The sequence below is a fragment of the Phoca vitulina genome, unplaced genomic scaffold (assembly GCF_004348235.1).
Source record: "Phoca vitulina isolate PV1807 unplaced genomic scaffold, GSC_HSeal_1.0 scaffold5, whole genome shotgun sequence".
NCBI classification, from domain to species: domain Eukaryota; kingdom Metazoa; phylum Chordata; class Mammalia; order Carnivora; family Phocidae; genus Phoca; species Phoca vitulina.
This window is the reverse complement of record NW_022589708.1, coordinates 4,030,283-4,046,742: the sequence shown is the minus strand read 5'-3', so window position 1 is coordinate 4,046,742 and position 16,460 is coordinate 4,030,283. Positions and strand designations below refer to the sequence as shown.

At 41.3% G+C, this 16,460-nt stretch overlaps 1 protein-coding gene across 2 annotated transcripts in view; it reads left to right on the top strand.

Annotated features, from left to right (window-relative positions):
- The window catches only part of MYO16 (myosin XVI), a 574,777-nt gene that overhangs the window by 129,117 nt on the left and 429,200 nt on the right, over positions 1 to 16,460 (top strand). For both annotated transcript variants that reach the window (XM_032402627.1, XM_032402626.1), the window contains exon 2: positions 11,894 to 12,157. In XM_032402627.1, the coding sequence (XP_032258518.1) occupies positions 11,932 to 12,157 (226 nt within the window). In that variant the 5' untranslated portion in view covers positions 11,894 to 11,931. The remainder of the gene's footprint in view (positions 1 to 11,893; positions 12,158 to 16,460) is intronic.

Sequence of the window (16,460 nt, the reverse complement as noted above, 5' to 3'; positions counted from 1 at the left end):
TACTAGCTTAGCCATTTTTAAGCGTATCGTTCAGCAGTTAAGCATATTCACGTTGTTGTGACAGAGCGCTCTAGAAGTTTTTCGTCTTTAAAATCTGATACCCTGTACTCATTAAACAGCAACTCCCACTTTCTCCCTCTTTCCAGTCCCTGATAACCACCATTCTAATTTGTTTCTATTGAGGGAATCATACAATATTTGTCGTTTTGAGACTGGCTTGTTTCATTTAGCGTGTCCTCAAGGTTCATCGTTTTGTAGGATCTGATAGGATTCCCTTCCTTTTTAAGGCTGAATAATATTCCGTTGTATGGATAGCCCACATTGTGTTTATCCACTCACCATCGGTGACACCTGCCTCCACATTTTGGCCCCTGAACGATGCTGCGGTGAACATAGGTGTGCAAATAATACCTTTTGTGATCCTGCTTTCAGTCTTTTCGATCTATACCCAGAAGTGGGATTGCTAGATCCTATGGCTGTTCTATTTTTGATTTATTGTGGAAACTCCATATTGTTTTCCAGAGTGGAAACCATTTTGCAGTCCCACCAACAGTGTACCAGGGTGTCAATTTCTCCACATCATTGCCAACACTTCTTATTTTCTGTTTTCTTTTTTGGGGGAGTAAAAGCCACCCCCTAATGGGTATAAGGTGATGGCTTATTGTGGCTTGATTTGCGTTGGACTGAGAATTTTGAGCTTTCTAAAATATGCTTGTTGGGCATCTGTATATCACATTTGGAGAAATGTCTAAGTCCTTTGCCAGTTTTTAAATTTGGTTATTTATTTTTTTCATTGTTGAGTTGTAAGAGTTTTTTTTTATATTTTGGGTATTAGCCCCTTATCAGATATGTATAATTTGCAGATATCTCCTACCCTTCCTTAGGTTGCCTTTTTACCGTGTTGACTGTGTCCTTTGATGCGCAGAAGTTCGTAAGCTGGTCCAGTTTGTCAGTGTTTGCTTCTGCTGCCTGTGCTGTGGTGTCCCCTCCGAGAAATCATTGTCAAGGCCAGTGTCATGAAACTGCTGTTTCCTTCTATGAGTTTTATACTTTTAGGTCTTATGTTTAAGGCTTTAATAAATTTCCATTAATGTTTTGCCTGTGGTAGGACACAGGGCCCCACTTCATTCTTCTGCATGTGTGCCTTAGTACGTCTTGTGCTGTTACTACTTTCAGTTTTTGAAAACCTATGTCATCAGGTGTGTTCGAGCTGTATAAATTTTGCACCTACGAAAAAAATCCTTCCCTTTGGTGTAAACCGTGAAAATTAACAGAAAATTAAATACATATAATCTTACATGTATTAGATCGTGTTTCCTAGAAGCAGAGTCTTGAGAGAGGGCTTCGGGAGCACATGGCAATATATAGAGAGAATAATCATTAGGGAAGTCTTGTAGGGAGTGAGGGAAGCAAGGCATTGAACAGAAAGAAGCAGCAAAGCAAGGTAGTCTTGGGAAAGTCTAAACTCTTCCCGATTCACTTTGTTCTGGGTTGTAAATCCCGCCGTAGAGTCGTCTCCTCTTAAGTCAAGGGGACACGTCTTTGTACTTCTGTGGGTAGAGTCTTCCACTCCCTGGGAGACTGAGTCTGGCAGGCAATTCTCCAGAGGAGGGAACAGCTCTGAATCCTTACCAGCCAATCCTCAGAGCCCCTGGGGAGGGTACACCACCCAGTAAAGGGGATCTGCGCAGGGCATCAAGATCACCTACCCTAATATAAAAAGTATTTGAAGTCTTTGATAGGAAGCATCCCCAAAATTGCAAATATAAGCTAATGGAATTGAAATACAATTCATACTCGTAAATTCAGATAAATACACATTCTTGCTTATAAATGATAAAATGTATTTTCTTTCTTTTCACAGGGAAAATTATAACACTATTTTTTTTAGAGATTTTATTTATTTATTAGAGAGAGAGAGAGTGAGAACACAAGGGGATGGGGAGGGGCAGAGGGAGAGGAAGAAGCAGACTCCCTGCTGAGCATGGAGCATGGAGCCCGATGCGGGGCTCGATCCCAGGATCCCGGGATCATGACCTGAGCTGAAGGCAGACGCTTCACCGACTGAGCCACCCAAGCGCCCTGAAAATTACAGCACTATTTTTATTTCATTCTGACAATTCATTTTCTTGTAGGACAACTAGGGTAATAAGCTATTTCTAATCATGCCCAAATCCACTCCATTCTCAGCCTTTTGAGGTCGGCTCCTGGAGGACAAAAACATATCCACCAATATCTAGTTTAATAATAATAATAATAATAATAATAAAAAAATCAGTCAAGCTAAAAAGGCACCGTTTGCTAACTTTCTTCCCTTGTTCCCTTGCTGGTGCCCCGTGGTGACAGCTGACTCAGCACCAGACAGTAGGTGGACAACGTTACAAGAGGAAGCCATTCTTTTTGTTTGTTTGTTTCAAGTTTTTATTTAGATTCCAGTTAGTTCTCATACAGTGCAGTTTTGGTTTCAGGAGTAGAATTCAGTGGTCCATCACTTACATACAACACCCGGTGCTAGTCCCACCAAGTGCCCGCCTTCATCCCCATCCCCCGCCCCTTCCCCACCCCGCCCCTCCCCTACCCCCTCCCTCCATCTACCCTCAGTGTGTTCTCTGTCCTCGAGAGTCTCTTTTATGGTTTGCCTCCTCTCTCTCTTCCTTTCTTTCCCTTCTCCGATGTTCTTCTGTTTTGTTTCTTAAATTCCATGTATCAGTGGACTCATATGCTACTTGTCCTTCTCTGACGGACTTATTTCGCTTAGCATAATACCCTCCAGCTCCATCCACGTCAGAGGGAGCTGTTGTCCTGCTTGCTTCTGAAGTTTGTAACTTGCCTTGGCCTCGGCGTGGTGGAAACCATCCTGAATGGGCTTGATGACCTGCATAATCTCACCTAGCGCGGTCGATACAGAATGTCATTATTTAAAGAAAATGCCAGACTATTTTCCTGTGTGGCTGTCCTATTTTACATTCACAACAGCAATGTTGAGAGATCCTGTTTCTCCACATCCTCGCCAGTATTTGGTATTGTCACTAATTTTATTTCATTTTTTTTAAAGATTTATTTATTTATTTGAGAGAGAGAGAGAGCGTGAGCAGGGGTGGGGAAGAGCAGAGGGAGAGGGAGAGAGAGTCTCAAGCAGCCTCCCCACTGAGCACGGAGCCCGACATGGGGCTCGATCTCACGACCCTGAGATCATGACCTGAGCCGAAACCAAGAGTCTGAGGCTTAACCGACTGCACCACACACACCCCACTAATTTTATTTTGGTTTTAGCTCTTCTGATGGGTGTGTAGTGATAAGTCATAGTGCTTCTAATGAACATTTCCCTAATGGCCGGCGCTATCAGACGTCTCCTCGTGTGCCTGTTCCTCGCCGTCCATCTGTGTCCGTGAAAAATGTCTGTCATGCCTTCTCCCATTTTCCAGTTGGATCATCTGCCTGTTTGCTGTTGGACGTTAAGGTTTTTACATGTTCTCGATGTGAGTCTTTGTCAGACAGGTGGTTACAAGTACTTTCTCCCGTTCTCTAGCTTGCCTCTTTTTGCTCTCAGCATGGCTTTGACACACCACTGTTTTCAGTTTTGATGAAATCCAGTTCATCAGTTTGTTTTTCATTTATGGAATGTGTTTTGGTGTCAGGTCTACGAAAGCCAGGTCTCAGCGGTTTCCTCCTACGGTCTTCCAAACGTATTATAGCTTTACATTCAGATCTAGGATTCCTTTTGTTTTTTTTGTTTGTTTTTTAATTTAATTTAATTTAATTTCATTATGTTATGTTAATCACCATACATTACATCATTAGTTTTTGATGTAGTGTTCCATGATTCATTGTTTGCGTATAACACCCAGTGCTCCATGCAATACGTGCCCTCCTGAATACCCATCACCGGGCTAACCCATCCCGCCCACCCCCTCCCCTCTAGAACCCTCAGTTTGTTTCTCAGAGTCCATCGTCTCTCATGGTTCTTCTCCCCCTCTGATTCCCCACGTTCATTTTTCCCTTCCTTCTTCTAATGTCCTCCATGCTATTCCTTATGTTCCACAAATAAGTGAAACCATATGATAATTGACTTTCTCTGCTTGACTTCTTTCACTTAGCATAATCTCCTCCTTTTGGATTCGTTTTCCTGTATGGTGTGAGGTTTGGGTGGAGGCCCGTTTATTCGCTATGGCTGTCCAGGGGCCCCACCCTTGTTTGTTGGGAAGACTCTCCTCACTGACTCACTGCACTTTGTCACAAACAGTGAGCCGCCTGTGCGCAGAAGTCTTTCCAGGTTTTCTTTTTCAGGTTTTGTTGATCTAGGTGTCTCTTCCACCGGTACCAATAACAGAAAATATTCAAGGGCACAGGTGGCAAAATAGACTTTTTTCCTCCAAAACTGAGGGAAGGAATTGCTTACAAAGTTGACTTTTGTTACTCCTAATCCTTTTCACTGCATGCTAGATTATTTCGTATTTGTTTATTTTTACGTGCAACGTATTTCAGAGGGTTTCTAGAGTACTTATCATGGTTGTGGGAGAGATACATCTTCAGTTTAGTGAAGTAGTTCCAATTTCTCTTTAATAGCAACGGGACAACGTTGTCAGTCACATGAGTGTGAAATGATATGTTTTAAAATTTTTCTAGACATAGGTAAGGCTGAACATCTATTATTAGGTTTGAAAATGTAACTTTCTTCTTGTGTGTGTATATTAACTTGTGTTGAGCAAAATTCTGGCCTATCAGTGCTAATGGCTGAGTCATAGAATGTGTTTGACTTCTTATGAGGATAACAGTGTTTACAATGATAACTGGTTTTCCCTTCTTTTACTCATGTTAGGGTCCTTATTTCTTTTCCTTTTGTTTTCTATGCTAATGGAAACCTTCATTTTAAACCTTCATTTAATAAAAGCAATGATAGAGGGCCTTCCTTTTCTAAATTTGAAACAGAATTGAAAGAAGTGACATACATTCATAGATGTTCTAAAATTAGCCATTTTTTATTCACACCAACAAACATACGTACGTAGGCTATTTACATGTGTATGTGCACATACTACTGATCTGTAACTCCTTTTTTTATGATGTTCTCATTTGGTTTTGGTAGCTTATGCTAGTCTCAGAAAATGAGTTGAGGCCATTTCCATTTTTTTCTAGTCTGTAGAAAAATTGGGGGAAAACACAGGTTATCCATTCCTTAAAGGCCTGTGAAATCATTTGGGCCATGCTTTTGTATGTTTGTTTCATTTTTTTGTAATTAGATTTTTAACAATTAATTTCATTAATGTAATGACTGTAAGTCTATTCAAGTTTTCTCTTTCTTCTTGAGTCATTTTTTGGTAAGATATATTTTTTCTGGATATTGTCCATTTCCCATGTCTTTCTTCGACTTTGCTCATCCTTTATTTCCTTTCTATCCATTCGGACCCTCATTTTATTATTTTCTTCTTTCTTTTTTGAACTTTCCTTTTTTGCTCTTTCCTACGAAGATGCTGTGGTCACCGATTCTAGGACGAGATTCTTTTCTAACAGGTACATTTAAAGCTGTAGATTTATTTCTATGCACTGTTATAGTTTCATCCGTGAAATTTTGATGTAGACTTTCCTCAATGGTTGGTGCTGGAAAAGTATGATTTCCCTTAGTTTTCTTCCTTAGATCTGCTTTATTTAGGCTCAGCGTTGTGAGTTTCTGAGCACGTTGGGAGGTGTGGCTTCACCTCTAGAGGTGATGTCCCGTCCTCAAGTGTGCTAAGAAACCGCTTCTATAATTTCAGTTCTTTAGCATTTTTTGAAATTTGCTTTGCTTTGTGGCCTAAGACATAGTCAACTTCATAAATCATCCATGAATGTCTGTTCCCCTGAAAATTGGGTGCAAGTGTCTGTAAATGTCCTTGAGATCAAATTATCTGTGCTTTTATCATTTTTTATTCCCTCTTTGATCTGCCAGTCGTGGAAAGAGGTGCAAAAACCTCCCACAATGAGTGCACCGTGGACCCCATGAAGGTTTTGGTTCTTATTGAGATGAAGGTATTTCTGGTAGTTGTACAGCAGAATAATTTCAGGAGTTCATTTTCCTAGTTCTCTTTTCCTTAATTTTATTCTTTATGTTTCTGGTTTGCTACAACGTGACATCCTGAGATCATGGCACAGTGTGTAGGGCCCTCCAAGACCAAGGCATGGAGCTCCTAATTTTTTAGCTAGATGTTCTGTAATTATTTCTGAATGTAGATCTTTGTTTTTTCCTTGATGTATTTTATTTGCTGGCTCTCAAATTTTGTTATATAGAGATGCATGTTTGCTGAGCAGGGATTTCTGGCTATGGTAAATGTCTCTAAATTTTTATCTAGAATTGCAGCATAGCCCTATATATAGCCCACCCCCCCAAATAAAAGGAGTAATATGGTAGATTAAGAAATCCAATACTATCATAAACTTGGCTACACTGTGTCAGTCCAGATAATTTTGTGAGGAAGAGCAATTAGGTGAGAAGTATGGTGCTATTGTGCATTTCTGTAAGAGCAGAAGTAATAAACATCTGTTACCTACTGTATGTTGAGGGCTGGGTCAAGTTTTAGTAATACATACGGTTTCTCTGCCAGCAATTTAATTAAACAGTTTCACTAACAACAACAAAAATATTTAATATCTACTATTCCAGATGCTGAGAATAAGCAGTGGATAAAATAATCCAAGTTCTTGCTTTTTGGGGGCTTATAGATAAATAAGAAAATATATGGTGTAAGTATTTTTTGTAAACAGCATTAGCATGAGTATAATATACATTCTAAGTATAATGATTGATATTGTAGAAACATAATTCAGGGTGATAAATACTAAGGGGAAAAATAAAGCAAGAAATAGGAATTGGAAGTATTGTCAGGAAACATTTGCAAATAGAGATAAAGGGGCCCATGAAAGGCTCATGAAGAAGGAGATTTTGAGAGAAGATGTGGGGGAAAGGAGGATGCTAACCATATGGTCTCCCACCATCTGAGGGATGAGTGTTCCAGGCACTGGGAACAGCAGGTGCAAAGACCTTGTGCCTCGAGCATTCATGGTGCATGGTAGAACCAGAAAGAACATAAAAGGGAGAGAGAGCCCTCCATATGACACATTCCCTTCTCTTTGGTTCTCTTAACATAGCCCATCTATACAATAGTTGGGACACACAGATCCTCATAATATATTCCTAATAAAAATAATTTCCATTCATTGAGTACTTACATGTGTCAGACATGTTTTATAAACTATCTCCTCTTTTTTAAATATCCCAGCAAATTTGAAATATTGCCTCCTTTTTATATATTTCAAAAATCTTAAAAGTGTTGAATATTTCACCCCAGGTCCTAAGTAGAAAATATGATATCTAAGATCAGAACTCAGTTTTTTCCATTTTTTGTTATTTAACATTACCTTCTACAAGTGAATGATTTTGATGATTAAGAAATTTAAAGCAGGGGCGCCTGGGTGGCTCAGTCATTAAGCGTCTGCCTTCGGCTCAGGTCACGATCTCAGGGTCCTGGGATGGAGCCCTCATCGGGCTCCCTGCTCAGCGGGAAGCCTACTTCTCCCTCTTCCAGTCCCCCTGCTTGTGTTCCCTCTCTCGCTGTCTCTCTCTCTCTCTCTCTGTCAAAAAAGAAATTTAAAGCATATGGTCTCTTGTCTTCCTTTGATAACTCAAACTACATTTGGTTAAATCATTTAAACATCCCAGGGTGCCTGGGTGGCTGTCAGTTAAGTGTCCGCCTTTGGCCCTGGTCATGATCCCAGGATCTGGGATTGAGTCCTGCATAGGGCTCTTTGCTCAGCAGGCAGCCTGCTTCTCCCTCTCCCCTGCTCGTGCTCTCTCTCTCTCTCTCTCTCTCAAATAAATAAAATCTTTAAAAAAAAATCCTGGACAAAGACTGTTATATATTTATTATATATATATATATATATATATATATATATATATATATATATATATGTATATATATGATATATGGATAGATACATAGATATATATACTTATGGTTATAGTTATAGTTATTTTCTCTTGAGAAGTGGGTAATTCTTGGTGCTATCTCCTTCACTCACACATTGGAGGTCTTGCTAGAATATCTTTTCCTGAATATTTGTTAATTCTGATGCATATGAAGCCGTGATTCTCCATCGTGGGCTTGGTGCCATGGTTTTGCTGAACCCGGCCTGCCCTGCCTTAGGGAGAGTACCTCTTCCCATCTCTTTGTTTAGTGATGTGACATTGGTAGCTTGAAACCGACTGTGAAATTTGCACCGTGATAATAGGCAGGCCCAACAAATTAAAGATTCCACTCCCACTGCACCAGAGCCTAGTGTCAAAAATTTGCTAGAACCCCACTTGGTAGGTAGTAATGGTGTAGTCTTACCACTCAAAATTCTACAAAAATCTGAATGTTCCCTTGATCACCACTCAACACTGTGAAGATTAAAAGAAAAAAAAAATTTCTAGTTAGGGTGATGTTAATTTTTTTAAGAGTTAAAACCCAAAACCTCAGTGCCTAAACGCAGTAGAAGTTCATTTCTTTCTCAGACACAGAGTTAAGAGAAGGGCTGGTTGGTGGAGGGTGCTCCAAGCAGCAGTGGAGAAACTGAGGCTCTCTGACACGTGGCCATTTTTGCTATGTGGTTTTCGCGGCCACCATGTTCACAGGCAGCAAGCTGTAGGGGGGATAGAACATGATAAAATGCATGTGACCATTTTTTTGTGAGCCAGCCCCAGGAAACTCAAAAATGACATCTACTCATGTATCTAAGGAGAAAAGACAACTGGTCTCCCCAAGTCAGTCTCTGCCACATAATGCAAATATGCTCTTTTACTATAAATGTGTCCTGCATACTAATGAGCTCATATATCATTGTGGGAATGTGAGAATGAGGTTCAAATAATGTTGAAGTTGTGTTAGTTCATGTGTGGCTTTTTCTAGGCCAAAATAGCAGGAAAGAATTACAGTCATTACCGGGGAAAAGCTCTTGGTTCTGGGCAGGCAGGACCCTGTCAACTCTCCTGCGGGACAGTGGAAAGCAAGCGTGTGCCCAGGACCCCCATCCCAGGGATGCAGATCAGCCTTGCTCAGCTCAGACCCATGAAGCTCCTCTTCAGCCTTACCCACCTGCCTGCTTGGCCTGTCCCAATTGGCACCTGAGCTATTAATGGCTGTTACTCTTAGTGCCCCAGTGACCAAGTTCATAGGCTTTGGGTAGACTACATCAAAACTACGTTTCCCAAAACTACCTTATTTTTAGTGTGGTGTCTTGCAGACTGAGAACAGCGCATATACATGACATAGCTGTTCCGCGCATAATGACACAGAAAGAAAGTCACAGCGCCCGTTACATATTTAGAAGTAAAATAAATGGAAGTTCAGACCACTTAAAATCAAAGCACGGGGAATGATCTAACAAGAAAATATGCTAAAAATCAATATTTTATACATGTAGGGATTTGAAATTTAACAGCCTTGGCATCTGATTTTCCAAATCATGAGGGAATTAATTTATGAACATCCCTCAGTGCTCCTTTTTGACAGACTGAGAGGGCTGCTCGATGCATCATGAGCTGTCACTGCAGACTCCTTAAAAGTTCATTGAAAATTCCACAGTGCGGTTTTTTGTATGAGCCAAATGCCAGAGGACTGTTGTGTTTATGAGGTTGTCCTCCACCTTTGACCACGTGCTCCTCAGCAGGTGACACGCTGTGAGGTCATCGGCTTTACCTCTTCGGGTTTTCCAGTGGTTCCCCTGATGCTCTGGGCACCTGCTCACACACCAGGAAAGTCATGGCAGCCACCGGGTCCTGGGAACCCAAGTGCAGTTCTCTGAACAGATTGGAAGGCAGAAGATATCTCCTGCCATTACTAATGAGCACGCAGAGACGATCTGCTGGTGATCACGGCTTTTATCACACGGACCGACTTCCGGGATTTCACGGCCACCGCTGTGTCTTTGTGTTTAGGTCACTGGAAACCAAACTTTTTTTTTTTTTTAAAGATTTTATTTATTTATTTGAGAGAGAGAATGAGAGACAGAGAGCATGAGAGGGAGGAGGGTCAGAGGGAGAAGCAGACTCCCTGCTGAGCAGGGAGCCCGATGCGGGACTCGATCCCGGGGCCTCCAGGATCATGACCTGAGCCGAAGGCAGTCGCTTAACCAACTGAGCCACCCAGGCACCCGAAAGCAAACGTTTTATATGTAGTTATTTGATGCTTCTCACATCACTCTGACAAATACATATGACATATGATACATATGAAATCTACATGTACAATATGAATCTACAAATACATATGAAGATCTTAATGAAAATATAGGATTCTAGAATGTTGTCAAATACTAACGAACAACCAGAACAAAATTTCCCAGCTCTGCTTCCCTCTCCTCCTCCCCCCTCCTTATATATCTTAAATATCTGGCTGTAGAGAGTCACTGTCTGTTATTCTGTTTTTTTCTTGAGCCTTTATGGAACATTTGTGATTGTCATATAATCATCTCTTTGGTCTTGGACAAGTCATTAGCCTCTCTCAACTTCGTTTTCTTTACTTGCAAAAGAGAAATGGTCTGGCCTGGTGGTTGTGAGAATAACACTTTGCGAAGCGTCAAGTGATACAGAAATGGAAACTGCCTTGTCACAACGTGGTGTCCTTTCAAAGGAGTTGGGCATCTCTCTGAAGATGAAGCAGCAGTGCCCTTTCTGAGTCATCTTTCCAGACATGGCATATGATCAGCCACATTTGGGGGCTTGCATAGTTCCTTTTACTTGCTTGAGACTTCCATCATAAATACCTGAAGAGAAGAACATACAAACACTTCTCTGAACTTGTGGGTTCGACTCTCGAATTTTCAGTGTTCTAATGTTAATTTTTTGCCAATAGTAAAATTTTAATCTAGTGGTAGATATATGAGCTTGTACATTTCCATTATAGGGGTTTGGGGTAGTGTTTCTAAGGAATATCACGTTGAAAGAAAGTGAAGATTGCTTCAGTTTCAGGACAGAGAATTCAGTCTGTTATTCACTATATTAATAAGACAGAGACCACAACAGCAACAATTCTATCCATGGTTCTGAATTGCCAAGAGAAAAATCTGTTTTATTATTTTTTGTTTATTTATTTTTTAAAGATTTTATTTATTTATTTGAGAGAGAGAATGAGAAAGAGAGAGCACGAGAGGGGGGAGGGTCAGAGGGAGAAGCAGACTCTCCGCTGAGCAGGGAGCCCAATGCGGGACTTGATCCCGGGACTCCAGGATCATGACCTGAGCCGAAGGCAGTCGCTTAACCAACTGAGCCACCCAGGCACCCTCTGTTTTATTGTTCAACCAATATTAGGTCTCTTAGAAATGAATGTTACCAATCCATAGGAAAAGTGTTTAGCAATATATTGGTGGAAATAATCACTGTGTCACATAAACAGTTGATAGCCTACATAGGTTCTATTATGCTAGATAAGCAGAGTCATAGGGATATACAAAACCGATTTTATTAGGGTGTGCTGAAAGACTCAGAATGGCTTTCTGCCAAAAATTAACACACAAAGTTTAGTTGGCGTTATTCAAAGAAGGAACCTTAATGCATCTGTAGAACTTTTAGGTCTTTGGTGAAGATTTTAAAAGAATAAGAAAGGATGGTGTTTGCTAATAATTAAGTTGCACAAAACTACACATCTAGCTCTGATTTTATTATTTATTTTATTACCGTGCGATGTTGAATAAGACATCAGCTCTCTTTGCTTCTCTCTCCATCTGTGAGAAGGCCTTTGCTATTTGCATGTCAAGCGCAAAGAGGAATGAGTGAGTTTCTGACTTGTGTGCTGGGCAATAGGGAATCGAGTACGCTCTGTCGTGCTACTGTATTGTTGTAATAATGGGTCTAGTGACATTCTCACTGTGTTTCTTGCAGGTTGCTTTCAGCTATGTAACATTTTTCGAACCCATGAAATGGAAATTGACCAGTGCTTGCTGGAGTCCCTTCCCCTTGGCCAGCGGCAAAGGCTGGTGAAGCGCATGCGTTGCGAGCAGATCAAAGCCTACTATGAAAGAGAGAAGGCTTTTCAGAAGCAGGAAGGATTCCTGAAAAAGCTGAAGCATGGGAAGAATCAAAAAGTTCACTTTAACCTTGCCGACATGATACAGGATGCAATTATCCACCACGATGACAAAGAAGGTACATGACATGAAAGTTTTCCGATGTGGGTTTTCATGGTTTTTGTTTGTTGTTTCCTGGTTGGGGAGATGGAGGATGGTATTTCTTTTAAATGTTAGGGGCTTTTTTTTTTTTTTTTTTTTTAGGATCTGAAATAATCAAATAGTCCTCTTTCGAAAGAACATAGTTAAAACTTCCAAGTTTAGTACAGATGAACGAAATGCAAAATTTTGGTAAAATTATTATAATTTTTTTAAAGAATTACCTACCTGGAAAGCATGTGATTTCCTTGTAAATTGTTCATTTAAATTTTTAATGAAACTTTTTTTTCCCAATGAAATTGTTTCCTTTGATGATGAGATTGTGCTGCAAAATTCATTATTATCTCATTTTGAATTCATGGGTAGAAATACCATAGGAATAGGAATTAGCTACCGTTTTATTAGTCTCTTCCTACTTGGAGCTCTTCATTTCATGGCCATCCCCTCTGTGGAGCTGTAAGCACCTCCAGGGGCAGCGATGCTCTCAGCCAAGTTCACCGCCCCCCTCCCCCTCCCAGTACCTTCCAGCGGTGTTGAGTGAAAGAGGGAAGCAGTTTGTCCATGTTCACCAGGCAGTACTTGTTGGAACATGTCTAAATTAAATGGCAGGCAGATATAAACCCTATATTGATTTAAAAGTCATGCAACAACATAGAGATTATTCTTATGTAAAATATCAACAGGACAAATAATGCCTAAATCGGGTTAAAAAAATCAAGAAAATTAAGAAAAATTAAGAATAGGAAAATCATAAACCCAGAGACCGAGAGGAACATATATGTATAATATATAAGATGTGTAATAATATATATTCTATATTATAACATTTGGTGAAAACACTGAAGTCATAAAATTAATCCTGATGTAGACATGTCACTTGGGTGGTCAAGTGCAGGAGATATGAGTCCTGTCTTCAGAAAACTTCTAATCTAAGTAGAGAGGAAAAAATCCTCATAAGAAAGTAGAAAACAGTTAATGGAAATGGAGTCTGGTATGAGCGGGAAGAGTTGGGCAGTAGAATGTGATTTTTGAGGGGCTCCGAAGGAAGCTCTGTCAGTAAAGAGGAAAGCACACGTAGGCAGTGCGGTGAATAGCCGCCCAGCATGAGTGTGGGCATGGGGATCTGTCTGGAGGGAACAGGAGTGAGGAGCGTGGCTGCTAAGCTGTATTAGGGAAATATAATTACTGCGGATAATTCAAGTCCTACTTTTGAAGCAGAATGCAATGGCAGCCACTGTCTGTTCCTCAGAAGAAAATGCATATGCCTGTAATAGTGTTTAGTAAAGATTCATCAGGGATGTATATCTGTAGGATGGATGGAAGGATAAGGATAAGAACTAGAAGCAAAGACACCACTAAAAATCCAACGATGAAATTTCAGTGGTAGAGGGAGCCGGCTTGAGCTGGTAGCCGTGGGGATTGGAGCAAAAGGATGAACTCAGCAGCCATATTCCACAGGAAAAATGCCTTAATATATCAAATATTTATTGAGTTTTTATTATGGGCCAGGTAGCTGTGAATGAAGGAGACCAAATCTCTATCTCTGTGATGCCTCACTGTCTGGTATGTGACCATAAACAATAAGATAAAGTTGGATGTGTAGTATGGGGAGGCGGTAATGGAAGGAAGGAAGGAGGGAGACCGCCCGAGGGCGGTGTGGGGAGTTAAGCAAATGGATATCTGAGGAAGAGGATTTCAGGTGAGCCCAGAGCTGTGAAGGGAGCATGTGGGAGGAACCAGTGTCAATACATCGGGAAGACAGACAAGCAGCCAGCATGGAGGGGCTAGCAGAGTCGTGGGAAGGATTCCAGCTTTTGTGCTTGGTGAGTCCTGAAGCTGTTGGGGGATCTTGAGTAGAAGAGAGAGCTGGTATCACTTGTGAGTTAACAGGACCAACCCGGCTGCTGCATTCTGACTTGAATCAAGAATTGTGAGGGCAGAAGCAGGGACACTGGTTGGGAGGCTGTCAGGAAGCTGGGCACAAAATGATGGTGGCTTGGGCCAAAGCGGAGCGAGGGCATGATGAGAAACAGTCAATTTGGACATATACTTTCAGGATAGAGCTGACAGGAAATGCTGATGAATGGGTGATGGGGAGTATATCAGTTTATACTGCTGCCGTAATGAATGACCACTCCTTTAGTGTGTAGTTGCAAAGGGTGTGAATGTATCCTCCATTAGTTCTGGTCAGAAGTCCTGGGTGGGTCCCACTGGGCTGAAATCCAGGTATCATCAGGCTGCGATGCTTTCTGGAGGTTCTAGGCGAGGATTGCTTTCCTTGACTTGTCCATTTTCTAGAGGCCATAACATTCCATCAATCCTAGCGCCTCCTCCATCTTCAGAGTCGGCAAGGGTAGACGGAGTGACCCTCTCAGGCCTGGAATTTCTCCTGGTTTTTTTCCTGTCCTTGCATTTCTCTGATCAAATCTTTTGCCTTCTTCTTCCACCTTGAAGGCCCATGTGATTTAGGGGCTATGGGCTCACTTGGATCATCTCGGATAACCTCCCTATTTTAAGTTCATCTCATTAGCCACATTAATTCCTTTCCCTACATAGTAACATATTCAGAGACATGACACCAAGTGTGAAATTATGGAACCCAGATCCTACAGACTTAAGGATCACACCAACTTTGCTGTGGCCCGAACCACTAGGAGGATGAAATGTTATTAACAGAGTTAGGGATGCAGCTAGGAAGTCAGATTAGGAGGGGGTGTCATGCTGGCTGGAGATAAAAATTGGAGACAGATGAGCATATAGCATATGGGCATCAAAAGCCCAAAGACTATATATCACTTAGGGAATGAGAGTAGATAAAAATATAAGAAGCTCAAGAACTGAGTCCTAAGGAGCTCCAATATTAAGAATTCAGAAATGAGGTAGAACTACCAGAAGAAACAAAGGAGGAACATGAAGTGAGGGAGCTGTCCTGGGAGCTCAGTGATGAGAACTTTTTAAGGAGGAGAGTGATTAACTGCCAGATACTGCTGTTCAGTCATGGGGGTGGAGACAGAATGGACTGTTGCATTTAGAAGTACGGAGGTTATCAGTTCCGGTGAATTGTTGGGAGCAAAAATCTAGTGGATAGCAATGGGGATAGAGTGGGCAAACAGAAATGGACACAGAATATGGAGACTTCTTCAAGGGAGTTTTATGTAGAGGGGAGAAATGGTAAGGTAGCTGCCGAGGGAAAAGAAACGAAGAGAACTTTTTAATGATGGGAGAAATAATAGCATGTGTATATATGGAAACAAATCATGTATTTGGGAGGGAAAAACTGCTGGCATGGAAGTAAGGAGGAAAGTTGCTGGAGCAAGGGCTTTGAGTATGCACACGCTGATGAGATCTGGTCCTCAACTGGAGGGTTTGGTCTGGCTAATTTTATTTGTAATTCCAGTATCTCGGTTCTGCCCATAGAGATTCTGGTTCAACCAGGGTAGTTTTCCAGTGTGTCTTCAGTGCTGTGCTGTGCAGACAGGGTTGAGGACCTCCCACCGAGGGCGATGGGAGAAGAGATGGAGCCAAATGGTGGGTGAGGTGATGGGAACTTAATGGCGGCTCTCTTACTGCCTCCAGCACTTACTGATGATGGAACCTTGGCTGTCAGAGAAGAGGGAGGATGGGGAGGAGGGCTTGCAGCTCCAGGAAAGAGGAGAACATGTACACATGGGAGAATATATGGACTGGGGCAATCTGGTATGAAAAAGAGGACTTACTGATAGAATGCGATATAAAAAACAAAAACAGAAGGACCACCTGTGACTCAGAGTTTTCAGAAGTGGGTTGGGGCTCAGCGGGGAGCCCGCTTCTCCCTCTCCCTGTGCCTGTTACTCCCCCTGCTTGTGCTCTGTCTGTCAAATAAATAAATAAAAATCTTTAAAAAAAAAGTGGGTTGGCATGGCCTCTCCACTCGTGGGTCCTTATTCTTAGCTATTTGCTTTTCTACCCTAAAATTTTCCTCTAGCTTTTAGAGTACAGTTTGTCCCCACTTTGTCTTCACACATTCCACATGTATAGATAGATACCATTTTGTATGGAATATAATATCACCTCATCAATAGGCACTCAGATTTCTCACCTACTTGAAATCACTTGTTAACCACCAATGCCCGCCAAGCACACGTTCACACCTGTTTTTCAGTGGAGTACATGACCGCGCAGTACACGTAGCAGGTTGTTTGTATATGAACGTTGATCTAAAGACACCAAAATCTAAGCAAGAGGTCGGATTTGATTTTTCAACTCAGAAGAGGCAAGGAGTAATTTTTTGTTTGAATGATTAA